General features: G+C 48.4%; 1 protein-coding gene across 4 annotated transcripts in view; it reads left to right on the plus strand.

The window, feature by feature from the left end:
* The window catches only part of TANGO6 (transport and golgi organization 6 homolog), a 208899-nt gene that overhangs the window by 70154 nt on the left and 113242 nt on the right, over positions 1-25503 (plus strand). For all 4 annotated transcript variants that reach the window (XR_011384053.1, XM_070062637.1, XM_070062636.1 and 1 more), the window contains exons 12-14: positions 1206-1340; positions 11341-11844; positions 14802-14859. Coding sequence is in view for 3 of the 4 variants with exons in the window: in XM_070062637.1 (XP_069918738.1) it covers positions 1206-1340; positions 11341-11844; positions 14802-14859 (697 nt within the window). In the remaining variant the exon portion in view is untranslated. The remainder of the gene's footprint in view (positions 1-1205; positions 1341-11340; positions 11845-14801; positions 14860-25503) is intronic.

Raw genomic sequence — 25503 nt, forward strand, 5'->3', positions numbered from 1 at the left:
TCTTCCTTTGCCGTTGGTTCACCCTCCAATGGCCGCTGCGGCCAGCGCGCTGCGGCCGGCTCACCGCGCTGATCCGATGGCAGGAGCCAGGAGCCAGGTGCTTTTCCTGGTCTCCCATGGGGTGCAGGGCCCAAGCACCTGGGCCATCCTCCACTGCACTCCCTGGCCACAGCAGAGAGCTGGCCTGGAAGAGGGGCAACCGGGACAGAATCCGGCGCCCCGACTGGGACTAGAACCCGGTGTGCCGGCGCCGCTAGGCGGAGGATTAGCCTAGTGAGCCGCGGCGCCGGCACCTTCCAGGAGTTCTAGAGTTTGCATTTTATATTGATGTCTGTGATCCATTTTGAGTTTACAAATAATTTTCACTTTTAATTTCCTGACAAAAGTCATGAAAGGTAAAAGGTATTGGATTAGTGTATTAAGACGTTTGGGAAAGCATAGATAGGATTTCCCACTTACTAGCTCTGTGATGTTACACAGATAACCCCTTTAGGACTCAGATTCTTCATTTTCTTTTTTTTTTTTTTTAAAGATTTATTTTTTTATTTATTTGAAAGAGTTACAGAGAGAGGTAGAGACAGAGAGAGTGGTCTTCCATTCACTGGTTCATCCCCAGATGGCCGGAGCTGTGCTGATACGAAGCCAGAAGCCAGAAGCTTCTTCCGGGTCTCCCACATGGGTGCAGGGCCCCAAGGACTTGGGCCATCTTCTACTGCTTTCTCAGGCCATCGCAGAGAGCTGGATTGGAAGACGAGCAGCCGGGACTCGAACCAGCGCCCATATGGGATGCTGGCACTTCAGGACAGGGCTTTAACCCACTGCACCACAGCGCCAGCCCCAGATTCTTCATTTTCTGGGGGTAACAGTACTGACCCTGTAGAGTGTTGATGTGAGAACCAAGTGACATGCATGTAAAACACATGGGAGTTTCCAGAGGTGCAGGGAGGGTAGCTGGCCCAAGAGGGCATGGAAGCTGTGGGCCCTACCCACCATCTGGCTGTTCATCTGTTTCGTTTGCAATATCTTCTATAAAAAACTGGTGAATGCGCAAAAAGAAAAACAGTCTAGCACTGTGCCTGCTGCAGAGTAGCAGGTGTTTTGATGGTTCTCGGTGTTGATGAAGACGAACATGTAGACATATACAAGACAAATTACAAGTTTTTTTCCTTGCTCCTCACTGATCCTAAGGTCTGTTTTTTTGGTAGGTGGTGGACTTCGTCGCAGCAACACTGCAGAGAGCCTGTGCCAGCTTGGCCCATGAAGCAGAGAGCACTGTGGAGTCGCAGACGCTGAGTATGTCCATGGGGCTGGTGGCTGTCATCCTAGGAGGGGCTGTTCAGGTGAGTTGCAGACGTGAGCCACACTTGTTTTCGAATGGACGAAAAATTGAAGCAGAACACTTGTTGCTTTCCTTCCATATCCTTGTGAGAAATAAGTGGGTATCTGTACATAGGAAAACCAGGGTGACAGAGTAGGTTGTTAATGAGAATTCCTGCCAGAGTACAGGACAAGAAGTTGCAAGGCAAGAAGTCTCCCACGTGGATGGCAGAAATCCAAGAACTTGCGTCATCACCTGCTGTCTCCCAGATGTGCATTAGCAGGAAGCTGATTGGAAGTAGAGGCAGGACTAGAAGCTGGGCCCTCCAATATGGATGTCAGTACCCTAGGTGTCAAGTGGAATCAGAGGTAGAGTCAGGGCTTGAACCCAGGCATTTCATTATAGGATGCCAGAGAGCATCTTTTCTTTTTTTAAATATTTATTTATTTGAAAGTTAAAGTGACTGAGAGAGGGGGAGAGACAGAGATCGTCCATCCTCTGGTTCATTTCCCAGATGGCCACAACAGCCTGGATTAGGCCAGGCTGAACCAGGAGCTAGGAACTCCATCCAGGTCTCCCATGTGGGTGGCAGGGACCAAAGTGCCTGTGCCCTCTTCCACTGTTTTCTCAGGCACATAGCATGAAGCTAGATTGACAGTGGAGTAGCTGGGACTTGAACTGGCATTCTGCTGTGGGATGGGACCACAACATCAGTCCTGGGGTGGAGTCTTAACTGCTGTGCTAAATGCCTACCCCCAGCCACTCTTAAATGCATATGTCAGAGCAGGTGTTGTGGTGTAGCCTCGGCTTAGGACACCAGCATCCCAAATTGGAGTAGCTGGTTCAAGTCTTGGCTGCTGTGTACTTCCAATCCAACTTCTTGCTAATGTGCCTGGGAGGGATCTCTGTACTGGATACTGAACAGAGGTGCTGAGGACACAGCCGTGCACAAGGCAGTATCCCTACCCTCAGGACACTTACAGTGCACTAAGAAAGTCGGACACTAAATGACTGTTCAGTAAATATATTTAGAATTAATTGAGGGGCTCGCACTATGGCGTAGTGGGTTAAGCCACCGCCTGCAATGCTGGCATCCCATATGGGCACTGGTTCAAGTCCTGGCTGCTCCACTTCCCATGCAGCTTCCTGCTAATGCACCTGGGAAAGCAGCAGAAGATAGCCCAAGTGTTTGGGCCCCTCACCCATTGAGAGACCTAGATGAAGCTCCTGGCTCCTGGCTTTGGTCTGGTCCAGCCCTGGCCATTGCAGCCATTTGGGGAGTGAATCAGCAGATGGAAGACCTCTCTCTCTCTCTCTTTCATTCTCTCTCTCCATCTGCCTCTCCCTCTCGGTAACTCTGCCTTTCAACTAAATAAATCTTGGGAAAAAAAATAATTAATTGAATGAAGAGCCTCTAAAGAGAAGTGGACGGTACCAAGAAAATCTAACACCTAACACAGACTGGGGAGTCTCTACTGAGGAAGTGTAAGTTTAAGCTAAGACTCAAAAGAATGAATAGGAGGTTGAGTGTGTGTACAGTGCAATGGAAGAGACTCTTCCAGTTAAAGAAACCATCATGGACAAAGGCTCAGAAGCAGCAGAGAGCTTGGCGTAGTTGAGGTACACTGGTGGAAGGCCTGCGTGGCTGAATGACAGAGGCCAAGGGGAAGAGCGGAGCCAACAAGGGAGAAAGATAGACTGGGCAAGAGGAGGGTAGGGTGGTGTGTGTGTGTGCGTGTGCCTGGTTAATTGCATACCACCTCAGGTTAGGACTCTACAAGAAAACAGAATAGGCTTAGTGCAAGTATTAGGAAATCTGACCTGAAAGCAACCTGCTCAACCCTTTGCAAAGAGCAGGGAACCCTCTGGGAATGGATTTTTGAATTTGAGTTTCAGGATTCAAATCTGAGTTGATTATGGATTAGAATTTGCCCTCTTCTAGCCTGTCCTTAAAGGGGAAAGGCACTTTGGGCCTGTTTCAATGTGAAGCCAGTCTCTTGGTAGATTTACCTAGCACTCCTTATTTTGTAATTCCCATGTAGTCTGGTTCAGTTTCTAGAGCCGTGCTAAATGCCTGCTGTTAGAAGTGTATCAAGGGTTCACAGATTGAATAATTTTTCTTCAGTTGTTTTGTGACTGCATTTGGTTGGCCTGATTCATTTCTGTTTTTCTGGTTGAGTTTTGACTGGAATCATCTTTGTTTCCTTAAGCCGAGAGTGTGTTTTTGCTTCTCTTTATGGAACACTTGCTATTTTAAACCACGTCCCAAGTGGAGAACAGGCCTCAGAAATCTCCCTTTCCCCCTGCAGGAGTGCAGCGTCGGGGCCAGGTTGACGAGAGACCCACCCGGCCTGTGTAGGTGCACGTTCCTTGTCTGTCCACGCCCTCCCGTGAGCCACTGTGACTCACTGGCGATATCCTGGGTTCCTCTGACTTGGCAGTTATTTGAGTGAACACAGACACGTCACCCCTAAACTTTCACCCCCTTCCATTAACTTCTTTTCTGTTTGGCACATGAATTTATAAGAGGCTTGCCTCGTAATGCCGGGTTCTCCGTGCTTACATTAGGGGGAGAGTCATGATTCAGAACTATGTTTCCCATTGATCGTTGGCAGGCTCAGGCCTTAGCTTTAGGCTCTGAGCATCACCCCGTGCTGATCCTCAGTAGCAGCCCCTGTTCTGGCTAATGAAGGAGAGTCCAACACCATCTGAGCCCTTTTCTTCTTCGCTTTCTAATTCATGTAATTAAGGTGATCATTAGAACATCGTGTCTGGGAAGAGGAGTTAATTTGGAAGAAGTGTAGATCTCAGAGTGTTAACAAGGCAAGTGTGGTCCAGGCTCATTTTCTAAATGTCAGGGTTGGTCATCCGTGCAGGTGTTACGCTGGTGGCTCCTCTTGTCCCCAGTAGCGGTTTCTGCCCGACGTTGCGTTGTACTTGGGTCCTCCACAGGCTGCAGCGCGGGAGCTCTGAGAAGACCATTCCAGAGCTTCTTTAGGGAAAAACAAAGCCACGTTCTTCTTGGCAGTTTAAAGCCTGGCTGAATCGTCACTGGGAGACAGAAGATGCAGCTCTCCTCTGAGGGGCGGTGTCTCCTGCTCGGGCTTATGCTGTGTGGTTTGGTCTTTTGACCGAAGGCCGTTGCTCAGACTTTGTGGGCACGCGACTGTGTTTTAGGTGCTGTTGACTTACATATCAGAGTCCTAGCCAATGTGGCGTGGGTGTTTGGTGCAGTGGTTAAGCCACCATTTGGGACACCCACACATCCCTTGTTGGAGTGCCTGGGTTCAAGTACCGGCCCCGCTCTCCCTTACAGCTTCCCGCTAATGCGAACCCTGGGAGGCAGCAGTGATGGATCAAGTACTCGGGTCCCTGCCACCCACATGGGAGACCTGGATTGAGTTCCTGGCTCCTGACTTAGACCTGGCCAATCCCAGGTCTAAAGAGTGAAGTAGCAAATGGGAGACCCCCTTCTGTCTCTGTGTCTATCTCTTTATATGTCTCTCTAGGCCTTTCAGATATATAAAAAAATAAATTTAAAATGAAAAGAATCATAGCAAATGCTTAGAGGCTGAGATGGAAGCTGTGGTGAGCAAGCCAGAGGTCTGCTAGGGACTGGGGAAAGGGAGAGAGAGGAGCCGCTGAGAGCTTTGGGTGTGCGGCAGGTGAACTGGCAGGCCTGGTCCCTGTGCTGGGACACTGTCCTTGCTTCCTTTGCCGGGCTGGAGGTGAGTGCTTTTGAGAACAGCTTGGGAAAATTCCCGTTATTTCAAGCCATTATGGGTAACTTCAAAGAGCAACCAATCATGTGTAATTACTGCTGCCCCCAAGCAGCCTAGTTCAGAAATGTCTTACTTTCTGCCGTTTAAAAAACCTGCCACAGCAGGAGCTTAATAGACAGTTTTTGGATGGATGGATAAGTGGAAAGAAGAAGGAAGAAAGAGAAAAACAGATGGATTTCTAACGGAGGAGGCGTGGTTCCCCCCTCCCCTTCTCTAATGGTATGGAGAGGGCATGGGCTTTTGCCCACATAGAAGCACTGCCCTCAGCCTGATGATGGGGTACAGCGTGGGTGTGTTGTGTCAGCCACGTTCTGCTCGGGGCAGGGGAGAGCCCCGCGTCTTAGTTGTGCGCAGGTGTTTCCTCAATTATCCTCTAGGGAATGCAGACTTCTCTCAGCGTGTCCCTGCAGTGGTAGGACATCCTGCAGCCACTACACGCAGTTGGCCAAACTACTAAAAAAAAGCCCTTCCTCGGGGGCCGGCATTGCGGTGCAGCGGGTTAAGCCTCAGCTTGCGACACTGGCACACCAAGTCAGAGCGCCAGTGCAAGTCCCAACTGCTCTGCCCCTTGTCCAGCTGCCTTGCGGGCACGCCCGGGGAGGCAGCAGATGATGGCCCAGGTGCTTGGTCCCTGCCACATGCGTAGGAGACCAGGATGGAGTTCTTGGCTTCTGGCTTTGGCCTGGCCCAGATCTGGCTGTTAATGGACATTTGGGGAATGAACCAGCAGATGGAAGATCTCTCTCCCTCTCTCTCTGCTCTGTCTCTCTGCCATTCAGATAAATTAATGGACAGATAAATAACTTTTTAAAAAAAGCTCTTGGAAGCCACAGTGTCTGGTTTTAGAGGACGTTGAAAAATGCCCTTCCAGCTTGCTAACGACTGGTTCTCCCTACTTCTTCATGCTTTTGAGATTCAACCATCTCTTTTTGTAATTGTCTCCATTGTGTTCATGTATATATTTGTTAAAGACTTTCAGAGATTTATATAATTTCTGCAGAATGAATTCTTTGACACCAGGGGGTCTATGAAGGTTTTCTTCTATTAAAAACGCTAAGAGCATTTGACCCAAATGTTTCCAAAGATCCCCAATGTTCAAGACCACTAGCAGATAGCTACTACATGGCAGGAGTCAGTACTGCAAGGAGATTTTTAGGCAAAGATTTAATAGCTAAGTTATAATATATGACTTTTTAGGACCACTTATTCTTTCTGGATTTCATTATTTTCTGTGATCTTCAGCTTCACGCTATGTTTTAAGTGTCCTTTTTCCCAGATGCATTCTAGGACTTGACTGGACAGTGAAAGGAGTTGAGCGTTTTGCTGTTATGGGCACAAAAGTTGAAATGTTCCAATGAGATCACTCTCCTGTTTATTTTTTTTTTCAAGATTTATTTATTTATTTGAAAGTCAGAGTTACAGAGAGGCAGAGACAGAGAGAGAGAGAGGTCTTCCATCCGCTGATTCACTCCCCAGATGGCCACAATGGCCGGAGCTGCACCAATCCAAAGCCAGGAGCCAGGAGCTTCCTCCAGGTCTGCCATGTGGGTGCAGGGGCCCAAGGACTTGGGTCATCTTCTACTGCTTTCCCAGGCCATAGCAGAGAGCTGGATGGGAATTAGAGCAGCTGGGACATGAACCAGCACCCATATGGGATGCCAGCGCTGCACTACAGCACCGGCCCCCGCTCTCACATTCTTCACACAGTGCCTGGACAATAACTATTGTGCACATAAAGTCTGTGACAAAACTTTGTGTAAGTGATTGTGTCCTCACCACTGAAGCATCACACAGAGCAGTCTCACTGCCTTAAGGTCCTCCACGTTCTGCTTGCCAGTCCTTCCCTCCCTCCTAACCGCCCCGACCACTGACCTTTGTGCTGTTGGCATTGTTTGTGCAGTTGGGATCATCCAGGATGATGTCCTTCCAGATTGGCTTCCGTCACACAGTGGCACGTGGGTGAGGTTCTGCCTGTGTTCTCCGGGCTTCATCGCTCCTTTCTTCTCAGTGCTGGTAGTGTTGTGACATCGTCTAGATGTTCCAGCTTTTGTTGACCTGTTCCCCTTCAAAAGCAACATTTTGGCGATGTGGCAGTTATAGCTAGAGCTGTTGGAAACTTCTGTGGACAGGTTTTTGGGTGGATGTAAGTTTACATTTCATTTATGAAAATACCAAGGAGCACATGGCTGGTTGTACAGTAAGTCCGTTTGGTTTAGGGTTTTTGTTTTGTTTTGTTGTAAAGACCCATCCATCTACTTGAAAGGCAGAGTTACATGGAAAGAGGGAGAGACAGAGAGAATGAGAGAATGAGAGAATGAGAGAGAGAGAGAGAGAGAGAGATCTTCTATCTGCCGGTTCACCCCCAAGATAGCCACAACAGCCAAGGCTGGCCCAGGCTGAAGCCAGGATCCAGGAGCTACTTCAGGTCTCCCATGTGGGTGGCAGGGGTCCAAGCCCTTGGGCCATCCTCTGCTGCTTCTCCCATGCCATTAGATCAGAGCTGGATCGGAAGTGGAGCAGGCAGGACTCGAACTGGTGTCCATATGAGATGCTAGCGTTGCTGACAGCAGCTCCACCCACTGTGCCACTAGGCACCCCCTCCTTTTTTAGTCTTATTTATTTGTTTAACTTTTTATTTACCTGTTCTGTTTTTGAAGAAACTGACAAAATGTCTGCCACAGTGCCTCTGCCATTTTGTATTCCCATCAGCAAAGAATGGATTCCTGTGACCCCACAGTCTCACCATATTTTGGTTGGCACTCCTTTTTCATGTGTCTTTTGCAAATTTTTTTCTAATCTGTGGTTTATTTCTTATGCTTTTGCCCATGTATTTTGTAGAGCAGACTTTTTTATTTCTTTCATAGATTGTACCTTTGGTGTTCTCATATTTTAATTTTTTAAAGATTTATTCATTTATGTCAAATGTAGAGATAGAGAGGGAGAGACACACAAACAGAGATTCTTCCATCCCGTGGTTCACTCCCCAAATGGCTGCAGCATCTAGGGCTGGGCCAGGCTGAAGCCAAGAGCCTCATCCAGGTCTCCTGTATGGGTAACAGGGTCCCAAGTACAGAGGCTCCTGCTTCCACTACTTTCTCAGGTGCCTTAGCAGTGAGCTGGGTCAGAAGTGGAGCAGCTGGAACTTGAACTGGTGCTTATATGGGTTGCTGGTGTCACAGGCTATGGTACATCGCCAGCTCCTGGTGTTATATTAAAATTCAAGCATTCTTTAGTGGACTATGATAACTATAGCTTATGACAGTTTAACCTGAAGTTTCTCAATATATATAAATGATAAATGTTTGAGGAGATAAGAAATGTTAATTACCCTGATTTGATCAATACATGTTGTATATATGTATTGTATGATCTGTCATACTATACCTCACAAGTATGTATAAATAGAATGTCAGAAGAAAATAAAAACAGTGAAAATAAAAAGGCAACACTGTGCTGACGGTTGATACGTTTTGAATTTTTACAAAAGGTGTAAGGGCAGTGTCTGTGTTCTTTATTCACATGTGGACGTCCAGTTGTTCCAGCACCGTTTGTCGCAAAGACCGTCTTTTTCTACACATTCCTGTGCTCCTTTGTCAAAGATAGCTGGCCGCTGACCGTACTCATGGGGCTCTCTGTTTTGTTTCACTGATCTAGCCATGCTGGGGTTTTTTGTTGTTGTTTTTTTAAGAAGAAATTCTTCCATATAGTAGAAATGAAAAAGAAGTCACATGGAGTGTAGATGTAGGTAGATAATCCCCTTTCAGATGTTTAAAATATCTCTCTGTCTCTCTCTCTCTTTCTCTCTCTGTCTCTTTCACACACACACACACACACACACACACACACACACACACACACACACACGTACGTCTGTGCTGCAGCCAGGTACTGAATAAAGTTCAGCGTAATCACACTAGCAAAATCATCCCACAGTGTTCTGTGTAGAAATAAGTGGCCCTTTTCTTAGATAACATACACTCTTACTGCAGACATAGGCACACTCCTTGCCACTTAAGATGATCACATCACAACGATCAGAGTTGTTTTTCACATGAAGATAAGCCAACGTAACTTGGTTATCTCAGGTTCTCCCTGATGGTGGTTCCGCGTGAGTTTCTACTTGTGTAAGCAGAGGAATCTCGGGGTGCTGAGTGAAGTGCTACAGGTACAAACCTGACCTGCCTGTGCTTGTGAGGACAGTGCTGGGAACATGAATAGTGATGGTTCTGCGGAGTTACAGTGCGGAAGGAGAACAGGTGTAGGTCTTACGGCAGCAGCTGGTTGGTTGGTTGACTGCTTGGTTAGATGGTGACGTGAGTGAATGATTCAGTGGTCAGTACCCTGCCTTGGTCTAAGAAGCCTTCAAGGCCCCCAAAGCCTTTGGGTTTTCAGGGCCTCTGGAAGCCTCACAGGATCATCTCTCAGGTGTTCTCAGACACACAGGATTTCTGTGGAGTCACTGTCCAGACTGCACCGGCTCCGTGCTTAGCAAGGCCTGCGGCGTTATTAGAACGCCGCTTCTGTAGAGCAGTGACTCCTGCGTGGTTTCAGGGAGCAGTTCATTTCTGCCAGTTCTTCCCTTGATCCCTTCCTAACCTGTGGTGCCCTGGTGTGCTGACCGCCCACTTCAGGTCCCATAGTCAGGAGCAGGGTGTTGGGGAAGAGTGTCAGTCCTGTCTTCCAGGTTGTGACCTTAGGCATACTACTTAATTATTCTGTGCCTCAGCTTCCCCCTGTTAACAATGTAGCTATTGGGTCAGGTGTGTAGCACAGCGGTTAAATCGTCACCTGGGATGCCCACGTCCCTATCAGTCCCTGGTTTGTATCCCAGCTCCCCCGCTTCTGATCCAGCTTCCTGCTGGTGCATACCCTGGCTCAGGTACTTGGGAGCTACCACCCGTGTGGGAGACATGGATGGAATTCCCAACTCCTGGCTTCAGCCTGGCTCAGCCCTGTATATTGTAGGCATTTGAGGAGTGAACTAGCCAATGAAAGATGTCTCCCTGTCTCTCTGTTTTTTCAAATAAAATGAAAATAAAACCAGAATTTAAATGTAACATTAGTAGTAGCTATGTCTTAGGGATATGAATGGTTGTGTTTTGTCACTCCCCCTCTTCGTGGAGGAACAACACAGGACCCTGCGCTGTTCTTTTGTCTGCTCGGCCCTCCCCGGGTTTGCTGCTGGTTCTTCCCGGGTTGGCTACTATCCCTTCCATCTCCGTGGAAGGGCAGCTCCCCCTGCCACTTTCCCCACTTCCGTGGGGGAGCGGCACACCGCCGGCCGGCTCTCTCGGGGGCTGCTCAGATGTTATCCGGATGTTCCCTTTAGATGTTCCTGGTGCATGCCATCTCTCTCCTCCTTTATAGTCCTCTTCCACCAATCCCAACTCTGCTACCCACATGCCGAGCACGCTGCTCTCCTCCAATCAGGAGCAAGCTCCTGCAGTTTATTGGTCGAACTGGAGGCAGCTGCGCAGAAGCTGTTTACTCCTCTCCCAGCGCCATATTGTGGGAGAGCAGATGCATAGAATAAGTCTTAATTCCAGTAACTTAGTCTAGTCTGAGTTGCTCCCCACAGTGTTTTAACTTAGAAAAGTACTTTTACATGCATTATGTTGATTAAATGTTAACTATAATTATTCAGTAAATACGTGAGTACTTCAAAAAGTTCATAGAAAATGGAATTAAAAGATTTAAGTTTAGGGGTCAGCGCCGTGGCTCACTTGGTTAATCCTCTGCCTTGGATGCCGGCATCCCATATGAGCGCCAGGTTCTAGTCCCAGTTGCTCCTCTTCCAGTCCAGCTCTCTGCTGTGGCCCAGGAAGGCAGTGGAGGATGGGCCAAGTGCTTGGGCCCCTGTACCCACATGGGAGACTGGGAGGAAGCACCTGGCTCCTGGCTTCAGATTGCCGCAGCACCGGCCACCGCAGCCATTTGGGGAGTGAACCAACAGATCCATCTTTTCTCTCTCACTGTCTACAACTCTACCTGTCAAATTAAAAAAAAAAAAAAAAAAAAAAAAAAAGCTTATTTTGCACAAAAGAGGTTTGAAGTGCATGGATAATACATACTTTCTGTGAGCTTCTTGATGCAATTTCAGTGTGTGCCTGTGGGATGCGCTGATCTGCTGTGCACACACTTGGGCCCGTCCCTTTCACTTGGAACCTGTGCCTGGCCTCAGGTCACATTACCTTTGCTCTGTTATTGGGGTTTAGCGCTTTTTTCCTTGTCCTTTTCTAGCTGAAGTCCAGCGACTTTGCTGTCCTGAAGCAGTTGCTGCCTCTGCTGGACAAGGTCTCCAGCACGTACCCCGACCCCACCATCCAGGAGCTCGCCGTGGATCTCCGCATCACCATCTCTACCCATGGAGCCTTTGCCACGGAGGCTGTCAGTGTGGCTGCCCAGAGCACCCTGAGCAAGAAAGATCCAGAAAGGAAACCGGAAGGGCAGCGACACACGAATGCTGATGGAGCTCAGAGCCACCTCGAGCAGCAGCAAAACCGGGAGAAAGCGCCCCTCGCAGGCCAGCAGGCCCAGGCTGCATCTGTGCCTAAGGGGAGCCCTGAGCCCAGCACTGGCACAGCCCAGAAGCCTGGAAGTGTAACCACAGAACAGCTCCAAGAGCTGCTTTTGTCAGCTTACGACCCTCAGGTTCCGACGCGGGCCGCAGCCCTGCGCACTCTGTCCCGCTGGATAGAGGAGAGGGAGGCCAAGGCCCTCGCGGTGCAGGAGAAGCTTCTCAAGGTGAGTGGGACCTCCCACGCCGATGCAGGGGTGCAGGGCGGCCTCCTGCTGCCCCAGGACCCAGGGAGCCCCGGCTCAGGCCGATGCAGGGGTGCAGGGCGGCCTCCTGCTGCCCCAGGACCCAGGGAGCCCCGGCCCAGGCCGATGCAGGGGTGCAGGGCGGCCTCCTGCTGCCCCAGGACCCAGGGAGCCCCGGCTCAGGCCGATGCAGGGGTGCAGGGCGGCCTCCTGCTGCCCCAGGACCCAGGGAGCCCCGGCTCAGGCCGATGCAGGGGTGCAGGGTGGTCTCCTGCTGCTCCAGGACCCAGGGAGCCCCGGCCCAGGCCGATGCAGGGGTGCAGGGCGGCCTCCTGCTGCTCCAGGACCCAGGGAGCCCTGGCCCAGGCCGATGCAGGGGTGCAGGGCGGCCTCCTGCTGCCCCAGGACCCAGGGAGCCCCGGCTCAGGCCGATGCAGGGGTGCAGGGCGGCCTCCTGCTGCCCCAGGACCCAGGGAGCCCCGGCCCGGATCATGTGGATGCTGGGAGGAGACGGGACTTACAGGAGGGACTTGGATGACCACACGAGGCTGCTGGATCGAACAGACTGGGTGCTGTCAGGAAATGCTGCGGACGGCAGGGTTGAAGTCTGGAGGAGGTAGATCTCAACGTGGCCTCCACACTGGAGGCGTTTGTGCCGCTGAAAGCAAAGGGGAAGCAGTAGCGTGAGGAGATCCCAGAGCTGGGCCGGGCCTTTCTTGGTGACCAGGTCCACTCTCAACACCGTGACCCAACCTGGAAAAGCCGCCTGTCTTCTATGGGCCACTTTTAGAGGGGCATCGGGTGGTACTGGGTCTCCTGCTTTCTCGCTCTGTCACAGTAAAAAAGCCACTGTAGACGTGTGTGGAGGACATGAATGCTTAGCTGGGGATCTTTTCCCTTTTGTGCTAATTGTCCTGACCTCAGTCGGGGTTGGAGACCAGGAGCAAGAGGTCTAGAGACCACTGACTGGGATCAGATCCCAGGCGCGGGTCTCAGACTCCTCACATCAGCTTGCTGAGAAAACTGCTGCGTGTTGAGCCAGGCCAGGTGCCTTCCATACGCTGTCTCCAGTCCTCCCAGCAACTGCAGCATTGGTGTTATCCCATCTTACAGATAAAAAGTAAAGCACAGAAATGTGCCAAGGATTTGCTGAAATTGAACTGTTGCTGAAAACTCAAATACTTATCTTCTGTAAGTCATCATTAAAAATGTCGCTTAGTATACCTGTGTTGATAGTGACTGCTGTGGGCATCTTTGGAATTTTCTTTAACTTCATTGAACCTTCATTGGCTTTATATAACTGATGGCCGAGTCCTGTCGATTCTTTTTCTCTGAGAAGTCTTTAAAATTGATTTCCTTCCTTCTTACTCACGGGGGCACTACCCTGAATTAAGCTTCCCTTACTTCAAACATCCACTAAGCCTTCCAACTTGGCCACCTTTGCAATGGGACTGATTTTAGGCCGTCCCTAATACACACACACTTGAGATACAGAGACAAGAGCCTCAAGTTGATATCAAGAATCACTGTGCTACCCCATGGCATATCCAGTAAAGCTGCCATCTGTGGTGCTGGCATCCCATATGGGCACAGGTTCGAGTCCTGGCTGCTCTACTTCCGATCCAGCTCCCTGCTAATGCACCTGGGAAAGCAGCAGAAAAGATGGCCCAAATGCTTGGGCTCCTGCACCCATAAGGGAGACCCAGATGAAGCTCCTGACTACTGACTTTGGATAGGCTCAGCTCCAGCCTTTGGTGGCCATTTGAGGAGTGAACCAGTGGATGGAAGTCTCTCTCTCTCTCTCTCTCTCTCTCTGCCTCTAGTTCTCTGTAATTCTGACTTTCAACTAAATAAATAAATCTTTAAAAAAAAATCACTGTGCTAGCAAATCACTGGCACTGTATGTGGAGCAGATAACCCCCTCTTCTGGGTGCCCAACAGGAACTTGGGCACATGGCCACCATGTTCTCTGGCTCTCGTGTTAGGGCCTGAGCTAAGCATGTCTCTGTGCTAGCTTGTAGCTAAGCAGGACTCTGCTGCTGACACACCCTGGTGAGTTTCTACGTTATGGGGTATCGAGAGGGATTTGTTACTACTGTTGGTTGAAGTGCTAAAATTTGGATGATTTTTAAAAGTAGAACAGATTCGAAGTCATCTCAATAACACGATCTCACTTGCATTCCCATATGCTTTCTGAGTGCAAGGGAAAAGAACCGAGTTGCAGCAAATACTCCCCGGATGGCACGTTTCCCCAGACCTCGCCTCTTGCGTGTCGCAGCCTGTAGTCTGTCATATCATGTGAGAATGTTCTCTACCATGGGCTGTCATCAAAAATGTGGAGGATTGACCTTCCACGGCCGGGTTTCCATGACTACTGCTACATCTCCCCCAATTCCTAATTTTTTAAACTGTAAAAGTGAGACTTGACACACACCCGCATTTTCCCCACGAGACTAACTCTGACCAGCTTTTTTTTTTTTTGACAGGCAGAGTGGATAGTGAGAGAGAGACAGAGAGAAAGGTCTTCCTTTTGCCGTTGGTTCACCCTCCAATGGCCGCCACGGCTGGCGCGCTGCTGTCGGCGCACCGTGCTGATCCGAAGGCAGGAGCCAGGTGCTTCTCCTGGTCTCCCATGGGGTGCAGGGCCCAAGCAGTTGGGCCTCCCTCCACTACCTTCCCGGGCCACAGCAGAGAGCTGGCCTGGAAGAGGGGGAACTGGGAAAGAATCTGGTGCCCCGACCGGGACTAGAACCCGGTGTGCCGGCGCCGCTAGGTGGAGGATTAGCCTATTGAGCCGTGGCGCCGGCCCTCTGACCAACTTTTAACCAAGACAGACAAGAGGAAAAGCATTTACTGTTTCGAGGCAGCTCATCAAGGAGGTCTCCTAAATTTCCCTTGCTCCCTGCCCGTCTTCTCACTGCTGTATTTTGTGGTTCCAGATATTCTTGGAGAACTTGGAGCATGAAGACACGTTCGTCTATCTGTCTGCGATTCAGGGTAAGCTGGTCCTGAACACAGGCCTCTGAGTCTGTGGACAGGATTGCGTCACGTTTGTTTGCACAAAATCCCTCTCAAGTCATCTGGCCCAAGATGCGGGTCAGCTTTTTTTTTTTTTTTTTTTTTTAATTTCCCTGGTTTTTAGCTGGAGGGTCTCAGAGCGTCCCTGGAGAGTGCAGTATTTCACAGAGATGTGCAAGTTTTGGTTATGCTTCCTTGTGATTCTATGTGTTGAATCCCATTGCTTTAAGGCAGAGGATAGTTCACGTGCACTCCTCTCCCAGCAGCCCCTTGGGTTGACTGATGTCACTGTGCACCTTTGTTCCCTCCAGGCCAGAGACTCCCACAGTACTTAATACCTCTTTGTCATAAATGGTTTTTGCAATAATTTGATTTCTCCTTTATGATTCTTTGTTATTCTCCACACTGCCCTTAATGTGTGGATCTAGAGAGAGGGTGTAGAGAATTAGGCAGCCTTGGCTGAAGGCTGAGAAGCAGACAGGATGAGAGGGTCAGAGTTAACTCCCGGTTTGCCTTGGCTTGGTCAGTGTGGGCACCAGAAGCCGAGACTTTGGAGCCCACCCCTCTGGGTACACCACCTCATTCCCCTTCCTCTCAGCTGCTGTGGACTCTGGCCCGTTATTCCTTCTGGACTTCAGTTTCTTGTTGGTGAAAAGAGAACTGAATGGGAGGATGGATCGGCACAGCTGCTTTGGAAAGCAGGCTGGCATTTCCACAAAAAAGATAAATAGAGTTTCCAGTTGACCCCGTAATTCCAGTCTTAGAGGTATACCCTAAGGAAATGAAATGTCTGCACAAAAGCCTGGGTGGGAACGTTCACAGCAGCATTATTCACAGTTGCCAAAAGGTGGAAGCGATCCACATGTCCAGCAATGAATGGATAGATAAGCAAAATGCAGTGATGCCATCAGTACACACATATACAGACGTGGTATGGAGTATTACTTGACTATAAAAATCTGGGAAGTACTGACACATGCTCTAGCATGGATGGGCCTGGAGAAGCTTCTTGGTGAGAGGAGCTGGTCACCGGATACCACACATTGTGTGATTCTGTTTCCATGAAAAGTCTGGCTTGGCAGAGAGTGGGCTGCTGGTTGCCTGGAGCTGAGGGAAGGGGGAATGGCTAGGGGATGGAAGCTGAAGGACACAGCATCTGGAATGATGAAAATGTTCTAAAATTGGTTGTGGTAACAGTTGCACAACTCCGAGTATTCTAGGAACCCTGAATCGTAAACTTTAAGTGGATGAATTGTATGCCATATGAATTATATCTCAGTAAAGCTGTTATCAAAAGAAAATTGGGCCGGCGCCGCAGTTCACTAGGCTAATCCTCCGCCTAGCGGCGCCGGCACACCGGGTTCTAGTCCCGGTCGGGGCGCCGGATTCTGTCCCGGTTGCCCCTCTTCCAGGCCAGCCCTCTGCTGTGGCCAGGGAGTGCAGTGGAGGATGGCCCAGGTGCTTGGGCCCTGCACCCCATGGGAGACCAGGAAAAGCACCTGGCTCCTGGCTCCTGCCATCGGATCAGCGCGGTGCGCCGGCCGCAGCGCGCTGGCCGCGGCGGCCATTGAAGGGTGAACCAACAGCAAAAGGAAGACCTTTCTCTCTGTCTCTCTCTCTCTCTCTCACTGTCCACTCTGCCTGTCCAAAAAAAAAAAAAAAAAAAAATTTGAGGGGCCTGCATTGTGGCACAATTAGATGAAGCCACCACCTGCCATACTGACATCCCATATGATCACCAGTTCAAGTCCTGACTGTTCCGCTTCCAGTCCAGCTCACTACTAATGTGCCTGGGAAAGCAGTGGACAATGGCCCATTGCTTGGGCCCCTGCAACTGTGTTGGAGACCTAGAAGAAGCTCCTGGCTCCTGGCTTTCACCTGGCCCAGTGCTGGCTGTTGCAGCCATTTAGGGCATGAACCACCAATGAAATCTCTCTCTCTCTCTCTCTCTCTCTCTCTCTAACTCTGTCTTTCAAATAAATAAATAAATCCATTTAAAAAAATGAATAAGAGGGGAAAGAGCTAAAAGTGTCAGCACCTAGGGAGATGTGATGACTAAGTGTGTTGTGGGAGGGGGATCCTGGGGCAGAGAAAGAGCATTAGGGGAAGCAGGAAATCTGAAAAAACAGTGGACTTTAGCTGACAATCAAGTCTATATTGTGACAATAAAGTGTCAATATTGGTTCTTTATTTTTGACAAAGATGGCATCCTAATGTAAGGTGTTAATTCTAAATGCAGCTGGGCGTGGGGTGTAGGGCACCTGCTGGACTGTCTTCTCAATGATTCTGTAATCCAGACCTGTTCTGTCATAGAGTTGATTTATGAAAGGGGGGCTGACACTAGGACTCCTTGAGTGAATGCCTTGAGAGTGCTCAGCATCGGGTGTTCAGTGTATGTGGGCTGTTATTTTAGTATTATGATCATCGTTGTTGCTTCTGCCACTGGATTGCTAGTTAACAATGTGGTGACCCATGTAACTTCTCAGGTCTAAAGCTCGAGTGGACTGTCGGTATGTTATTGCTGTTCAACAAACTGCCCAACATTCAGGAGCTTAAAACACCAACTGTTTATTACGGCTCGTGCACCTGTTGACAAGTTGAGTTTCTGGGTCTAGCTGGGTGGCTCTGCTTCTCCCTGCAGGATCTTCCCACTCCCTGACAGTGGCTCTGCCACATGTATTTCTGACCATCCCTGGGCGAGTGGCCTGCCAGGTTATGTTCTCCTGCTAATGACAGATAGTGAACATAAACTGGAGAGGCCTTTTTAGGCCCAAGTTTGGAACAGGCATCCTGTCTCTTCTGCCTCATCCTATTGGCTAAAGCAATTCATGTGGCCCAACCCAAAGTCAAAGGGTAGAGAAATACACTCTGTCCCATTGGTGGGATAAACTGTCCATCACAGAGCAAAGTACACAGTTGCAGAAAGGTTTGACAGATTGATGCCATCACCCAGATGTCTCTCTGTCTCCGGAGGCTGGTGCCAGCTCTTACTACTTGTTTGGGGTGTAATTTGAGTATGTTCTGTACAGACTTGGTATTTCAAGCTGGAGAGAGAGGACGCAGGGAAAGCACACAGTGGTGAAGCCCTGAGCCTTGGGATTCTTTCTTTAGTCAGCAGACAGATTGTGCACCTGCCATACACAGAATACTGTGCAGTAACTGAGTTGTCCTGAGTAGCCTAAAGAACATGGGGCAGGTATTGTGGCACAGCAGGTTAAGCCGCCGTTTGGGGTGCCCATGTCTTATAAGTGGAGTTAAGACACCAATGCCCACGTCTTCTAGTGGAGTGTCATTTGCATCCCAGCTGCCCTGCTTCTGATCCAGCATCCTGCTTTTGCATCCTGAGAGGCGGCGGATAATGGCTCAAGTACTTGGGACCCTGCCATCCGCATGGGAGACCCCGATGGAGATCCTGGCCCAGCCCTAGCTGCTGCAGTCATTTTGGAAGTGGATGGAAGATCTGTTTCTTTGTCTTTCAAGTAGATAAAAATAAATGCAATTAAACATCAAAAAAGTAAATAAAAAGCAAAAATAAAAATTTTCAAAGGAAACAAAATGACCACCCAGAGAAGAAAAGGAGCACTAGGTGAAAGCAGGATCCAAAAGAGTAGTGTTTATGTTGTTGTTTTGTTTTGTTTTTTAAGATTGATTTATTTATCTGAAAGACAGAATGACAGAGAGGTGGTGGGAGAGACAGATCTTCCACCCACTGGATCACTATCACTCCTCAAATGCCCACAGTTGCCAGGGCCGGACCAGCCTGAAGGCGGGAGCCATGAGCTCCGTGCAGGTTTAGCAGGACATTAGGAGAAAGTAATTACCCACAGCTGTGAGGCCAAAGAGGCCCAGGGGCTTGTCAGGGCCCAGGAGACCGCGTGTGGCGGGATGGTACTTGGGGAAATCAGATAAATCAATGAGGCAACAACCAGAACTGCCTGTAATGAACAAGTCTCAGAAAACAAGCCATCCTGTACTTTTCCCAAGAAACTCTAATGCTGTCAGGGAGGTCTTATGTATTTATTTATTTATTTGAGGCCTGGAATTTCGGGAAGTGGTGGCGTGCTGTTGGAGTGGCTGCTTGGGAGAAGCTTTTTCAGCTGATTAACACGTTGAGCTCATTAGCCTCTAGGATCTGCTATAAAAGTTGCAACTGTTGGTGTCATGTTTGCTTTTAGTAATTGTAATTGGTGTGCTAATCAGTTAGGAGCTAATTTGGTGATGAAGAACAGGGGAGGCAGAGGTGTAATTTCGGTTCTCAGCTCCCAAGATGGACAAGATTGAGCTAATTGATGTTTTTGGTGTTTGCAACATGCACTTAAAAGCCGAGGCCTTAGGTGACTTTCCCATTAAGAAAGCAAAGAGCTGAATTTTCCCAGCTTGCCCTGCCAGCGTAGTTTGCCAGGCAGAACGTGCTTTAGGATCAGCCCACTTGGAAATGTCCTGTAGGACAAGAGGTGCCTGCTTGTGGCAGGAGTAGCATTAGTGTTAGGAACTGAATATGTGTACTTGAAGTTTTCTCTTTCTAGTCTGCCTTAATGGTCCCATCTGCAAGTTCCACTGTACTTCTTGCCTAATGCACTGAGATTGTGCATTTCTTTCCCAAAATCTCACTAACTCTGTCTCTGATCTAGGCAGAGAGAGAAGGGAATTGAAGTCATTCACTCAACAGACTTTTATCCCTCCTGATACAAGAACCTGATGTATGCATTCTCTGTCCATCAGAACAGTCTGAGGACGACGTCCCCCGATGAAGTTCTCATCTGCCGCAAGGCTGTCTGCATCTGCTTACTCCCACGGAGTCAGGGGTGGTTGATTGGCCTCTCCTGGCAGTGGCAGCTGCTTGGGGCAGAGAATTAGAATCACAGCTACCATCAGAGTTTACTGCTGCATGTCTTAATCTTCACCAGGCTGAGAACACGTGTCTCTCCTTCTTAGGATCCTCATGGGGTCTGTTTCATCCTTTTTAAATCCCCATGGTTGCCACACACGTGCTGTGGTTTGTAGGAAGCTTGGTCCCAGTGTGGTGATGTTGAGGTGGTGGGCCTTGCAGAGGGGCCCGGTGGAGAGTGTGTGGGTCACTGAGAGAGCCACCCTGCAAAGGGATTGTTGTAGATGTTGAGAGACCCTCCCCCCAACCCCAGTAGTTACCACAAGAGCAGATCCATAAAGAAAAGAGCCTGGCTTCCTGTCCCGCCCTCTGTTCTCTCACTCTCCCCACATTACCACCGTGGTGTCACCTGCCATGTTGTGATTGGAGCTGGAAGGACCTCACCAGAGCCAAGAAGCTGCTAGCAGCATGCCCTTGAATCTCTAGCACCGTGAGTATGGATTTCTTTCCTCGCTTTTTTTTTTTTTTTAAGATTTATTTATTTGAAAAACAGAGTTACAGAGAGAAATAGAGACAGAGAGAGAGGTCTTCCATCCAGTGGTTCACTCCCCAGATGGCTTCAATGGCTGGAGCTGCGCCAATCCAAAGCCAGGAACCAGGAGCTTCTTCCAGGTCTCCCATGCAGGTGCAGGGGCCCAAGGACTTGGGCCATCTTCTACTGCTTTCCCAGGCCATAGCAGAGAGCTGGATCGGGAGAGGAGCAGCCGGGACTAAAACCAGCGCCCATGTGGGATGCCGGCACTTCAGGCCAGGGCTTTAATCCGCTGCACCACAGCGCCAGCCCCCTTTCTTTGCTATTTATTTATTTATTTATTTCAAAGGCAGAGATATATAAAGAGAAGGAGACACACACAGAGAAAGAGAGAGAGAGAGTGACTTTCCATCCGCTGGTTCACTCCCCAAATGTTTGCAACAGCTGGGGCTGGGCCAGGCTGAAACCAAGAACCAGGAGTCTCATCTTGGTCTCCCACATAGGTGCAGGGGCCTAGGTACTTGGGCCATCCTCTGATGCTCTCCCAGGCATATTAACAGGGAGCTAGATTGGAAGTGGAGCAGCCAGGACTCGAACCAGTGCCCATATGGGATGCCAGCATTGCAGGCAGAGGCTTAACCCTCTATGCCACAGTGCTGGCCCATCAGTTTCTTTTCTACATAAAGTAGTCAGCTCTGAGTATTTTGTTACAGCAATAGAAGATGGACTAAGACAAAAAGTAGCACATTCTCATCTGAAAAATCTCAGTGACAAGGAATATATAAAGTGAGAGGCCTTAATTCTTCAAAACAGGAGTTAAGATATGTCCTTGAGGGCCTCATAATGTATATTAGATGCATGGGGCATTTTTCGCGTTTCAGTTTTGAAATTGATGGTTAGTAGTGTGTAAATGAATAAGTGGTATTCTTCAGTAAAGTATCATGCCCAGATTATTTATCATGCTCATTCTCAGTTACTTAAAGGACATGTCAAGGGCAACAAATGCGTTTTGGGGATCCAAATGATTCCTCTCAGTCTCAGGAGAATCTTGGATAAAACTACCAGGCTCATTTTAAAAAAAATAATATAAAACCTGCCTGGGCTCTGAGCCCAGCACGGGAGGTGCAAGTCTGCCAGCGTGTGTAGGGTGAGAGCGCCTCGACGTCTGGACATGCCCGAGCAAACGGCACCAGCCTTCCTGCTTCTCCTCTCAGAAGCAAGTTTTCACTTCTGGCAAAAGAGCCAAGGGGAGGGAAGGCAGGAGCCCGGAAGGGGGGAGGTAGATACAAGATGAAAATTGTTTTCTCAGAGTTTCAAACCGAGCAGGACTTCGAGTCTTAACTTGTCAGGGACTGAACTCTATCTCATTCTGAGTTCTACCTCCAACAGAGGAAGCCGAGAAACCATTAACTGAAAGTGATTCTGTCCCTTGAAAGAGCATCTCATGGCGCTGGCACTGAAATTTGGAATTCGGTCTCGCGAAGTGTATCGTCTCCATTTGTGTCCCTGAAATGGGGAGGTCTCCTTCGCATGCCGGTCTGGTTTCTGTACCACCTAATTAACAAATGAGCATTTAGCAAGCATCTCTCCTATCTGCCAGCCCAGTAAATTCTCAAAGTAGTTCTAGAAAGTAGACATTATCCCCATTTTTTAAAACTTCTTACTTGAGATATAATTTACATACCTAAAATTCACCAAACTAAAATATGCAAGTCAGTGGTTTTTAGTATATTTCAAGAGTTGTGCAACCATTACCTACTATCTAATTTTAGAATATTTTCATCATCCCATACCCATTAGCAGTCACTTCCTGCTCCTCACTCCCCCAGTGCCTGGCATCTACCAGTTTACTTTTTGTCTCTGTGGATTTGCTTACTCTGGACATTTCCTGAAAATAGAGCCATAGGATACAGTGGACCAGCCTGCTAACTTTCTGTGTGGTCCCTTTCACTTCAGCGTAAGGTGCTTAAGGTTCATCCATGTCATAGCTTGGGTCACTACTCAGTAACTCTTTGTGACTGAATGAGATTTGATTGTATCCATTAGCCATGTTTTGTTTCTATTTTTTGACTATTAGAAATAATGTTGCTTTGAACATTTGTATGGTTTTCTGTGGGTACCTGTTTTCATTTCTTTCAAATGTATACTGAGGAGAGGAATTGCTAGGTTGTATGGTAACTTTTTTTTTAAAGATCTATTTACTTATTTGAGAGAGTCACAGAAAGAGAGAGAGAGAAAGAGAGAGAGAGAGAGAGAGAGAGAGGTCTTCCATCCGCTGGTTCACTCCTAAAATGGACACAATGGCCGGAGCTGTGCCAATCCGAAGCCAGGAGCCAGGAGCTTCTTCCAGGTCTCCCTTGTGGGTGCAGGGGCCCAAGGACTTAGGCCATCCTCTACTGCTTTCCCAGGCCATAGCAGAGAGCTGGATTGGAAGTGGAGCGGCCATATGGGATGCTGGCACTGCAGGTGGCAGCTTTACCTGCTACACCATAGCGCCAGCCCCTAGTTTGCCTCTCTTTAATGACTGATGATGTCACTCATCTTTTTCATGGATTTATTGTCCATTTGTTAAACCTTCTTAGAGAAATATCTTCAAATTCTTTGTCATTTTTCTAAATATTTTATTTTATTTTATTTGAAAAGCAGAGAGAGAGAAAGAAAGAGAAAGAGACCTTCTGTCCCTAAATGTGTGCAACAGCTGGGGCTGGACCAGACCACAGCAAAGATCCTGGCACTCCATCTGGGTCTTCCATGTGGGTGGCATGGGCTGTAGCATTTGAACCATAACCTGCTACCTCCCAGGATGCACTAACAGGAAGTTGGATTGGAAGTGAAGGAGCTAGGAATCTAACCAGGCACTCTGATATGGAATGTGGGCGTCCCATGTGGTGGCTTAACCCATGCACCAAATGCCTGCCCCGTTTTGGGGCCATTTTTTAATTGGGTTATTTTTCTTTTCTTTATCCTTTTAATTTTCATTTATTTTATTCTGAATTTATTCCCAAGCCATAAGTGTTTGTTTCTTTAGTTTCTTCTGGGATGTCTTTTTCTTCTGTGCCGCCGCCTCCTCTGGTTTAGGAACAATTTTATTTATTTTTTTTTTTTTTTAGTGAGGATTATCTCCATGTGGCACAGTGAGCGTATGTATGGGTTAACCCGACCATGGGCTCTGTAGGAACGGCAGTGTCTTGGGGACATTGTTCACCTGGGTGTGTTCAATAACCGGAGAATCTACATCCGAACCATTCAGTTCCGCATCACTCTTCGCAGTTTTAAGCAGGAACAACAGATACAGCACTCTCCTGGGCCACCGGCCTTGTGACCAACCCCACTGCTTGGCTGGGCCTGCCCACCAACTCCACCATTCTCACAGCAGGGTGGCATGCAGCGCTTCTTTAATGTAACTTCTTCCAAGATACTTGGTGGCTGGGGCCAGCACTGTAGTGAAGCCGGTAAAGCCGCTTCCTGCAGTGCCAGCATCCCAAATGAGTGCATGCCAGTTTGAGTCCCGGCTGCTCCACTTCTGACCCAGCTCTCTGCTATGGCCTGGGAAAGCAGTAAAAGATGGCCCAAGGCCTTGGGCCCCTGCACCCACGTGGAAGACTTGAAAGGAGCTCTTGACTCCTGGCTTCAGATTGGCCCAACTGTTGCCATTGCTGCCCTTTGGGGAGTGAACCCGCAGATGGAAGACCTCTGTGTGTCTGCCTCTGCCTCTGTGTAACTCTCCTTTCAAATAAATAAATAAGTCTTAAAAAAAAAAAAAAAGATACTGGTGGCTTTTCAGATAAGCATACCCTTGATGCTGGGCAATTTCTCAGGTGTTCTTAAAGTGAGCGTGAAGATTTGAACCTCTTGATTTGTGTGATTTTATGTGGTTTTCTGGGCCAAGTGGATATTGAACCATTTTAACCAAACACCTAAGGCCAATAAAAGGAAGAGTTCTTTTTTATTATTATTGAGGTATAATAGGTCTTTATATAGTATTCTGGAGATAAGTTATTTATCAAATATATTATTTGTAAATATTTTCTTCTATCCTGTAGTTTGGAATGGCTTTTCTCTTAAGTAATGGTGTCATTTGAAGCACAAATGTTTTTGCTTTTGATGAACTATCAATTTTTTTCTTTCATTGCTTATACTTTTGGTGTTGCTTCTAAGAAATCATTGTCTAACCCAAGATAACGAAGATGTACTGTGGTGTTTTCATCCAGGAGTTTTATAGGTGTAGCTGTAACAATCAGGTCCACGATCTACTTTGAGTTAATTTCTGGGTGTGACATGAGATATCCTAATTTTTTTAAAAAAGATTTACTTATTTATTTGAAAGGCAGAATTACAGAGAGGCAGAGAGAGAGAGAGAGAGAGAGGGAGAGGTCTTCCATCTGCTGGTTCACTTCCCAAATGGCCTCAGCGGCCAGAGATGCATCAATCCAAAGCCAGGAGCTTCTTCAGGGTCTCCCACGCGGGTGCAGGGCCCAAGCACCTGGGCCATCTTCCACTGCTTTCCCAGGTCACAGCAGAGAGCTGGATCGGAAGAGGAGCAGCCAGGACTAGAACCGGCACCCATAGGGGATGCCGGCACTGCAGGCGGATGCTCAGCCTACTACACCACAGCCCCAGCTCCAGGATATCTCGATTCTATACCGATGGTTCTGAGACTGAGATAGATTAAGTCTTTTCCCCAAAATTACATAGCAAGTAATTAGGGCCTTGTTCTTGGCCTTCAGATAGAACTTTCCAGCTCAGTATACTAGATTACTTCTCTAGATCTTTGTGGATCATGATAGAAGTCCACCCTATTTTGTTTTTAAAATTATTTATTTCAGGTTATTTAGAAGGCAGGGAGACAGAGATTGTTCTTCTGCTGGTTCACTCCCCCAGATGCATACAATAGCCAGGGCTAGGTCAGACAGAAGCCAGGAGCCCACAAGTTCATCTGAGTCTCCCCTCTGAGTGGCAGGAACCCAACTGCTTAAACCATCACCTGCTGCCTCCTGCGGTGTGCATCAGCAGGAAGCTGGATAGGAAGTGGAGTGCAGACTCAGAGCCAGGCACTGCAGTGTGGAACGCAGGCGTCCCAAGCCACGTCAGCACAGCTACTGTGCTAAATACCCACTCCTGTTGAGTTTTTTTTTTAACATAAAAAAGATAGTATGATGATTATTGTCAGTAATGCATATTAAAATTGAGCAGTCCTTAATGATCTTGAAAGCTTTGATTCTGTCAACAATTCTGAAATAAAAGGGCAGATATTACAGTCCTC

This window comes from Oryctolagus cuniculus, chromosome 18, assembly GCF_964237555.1.
Source record: "Oryctolagus cuniculus chromosome 18, mOryCun1.1, whole genome shotgun sequence".
Lineage (NCBI taxonomy): Eukaryota > Metazoa > Chordata > Mammalia > Lagomorpha > Leporidae > Oryctolagus > Oryctolagus cuniculus.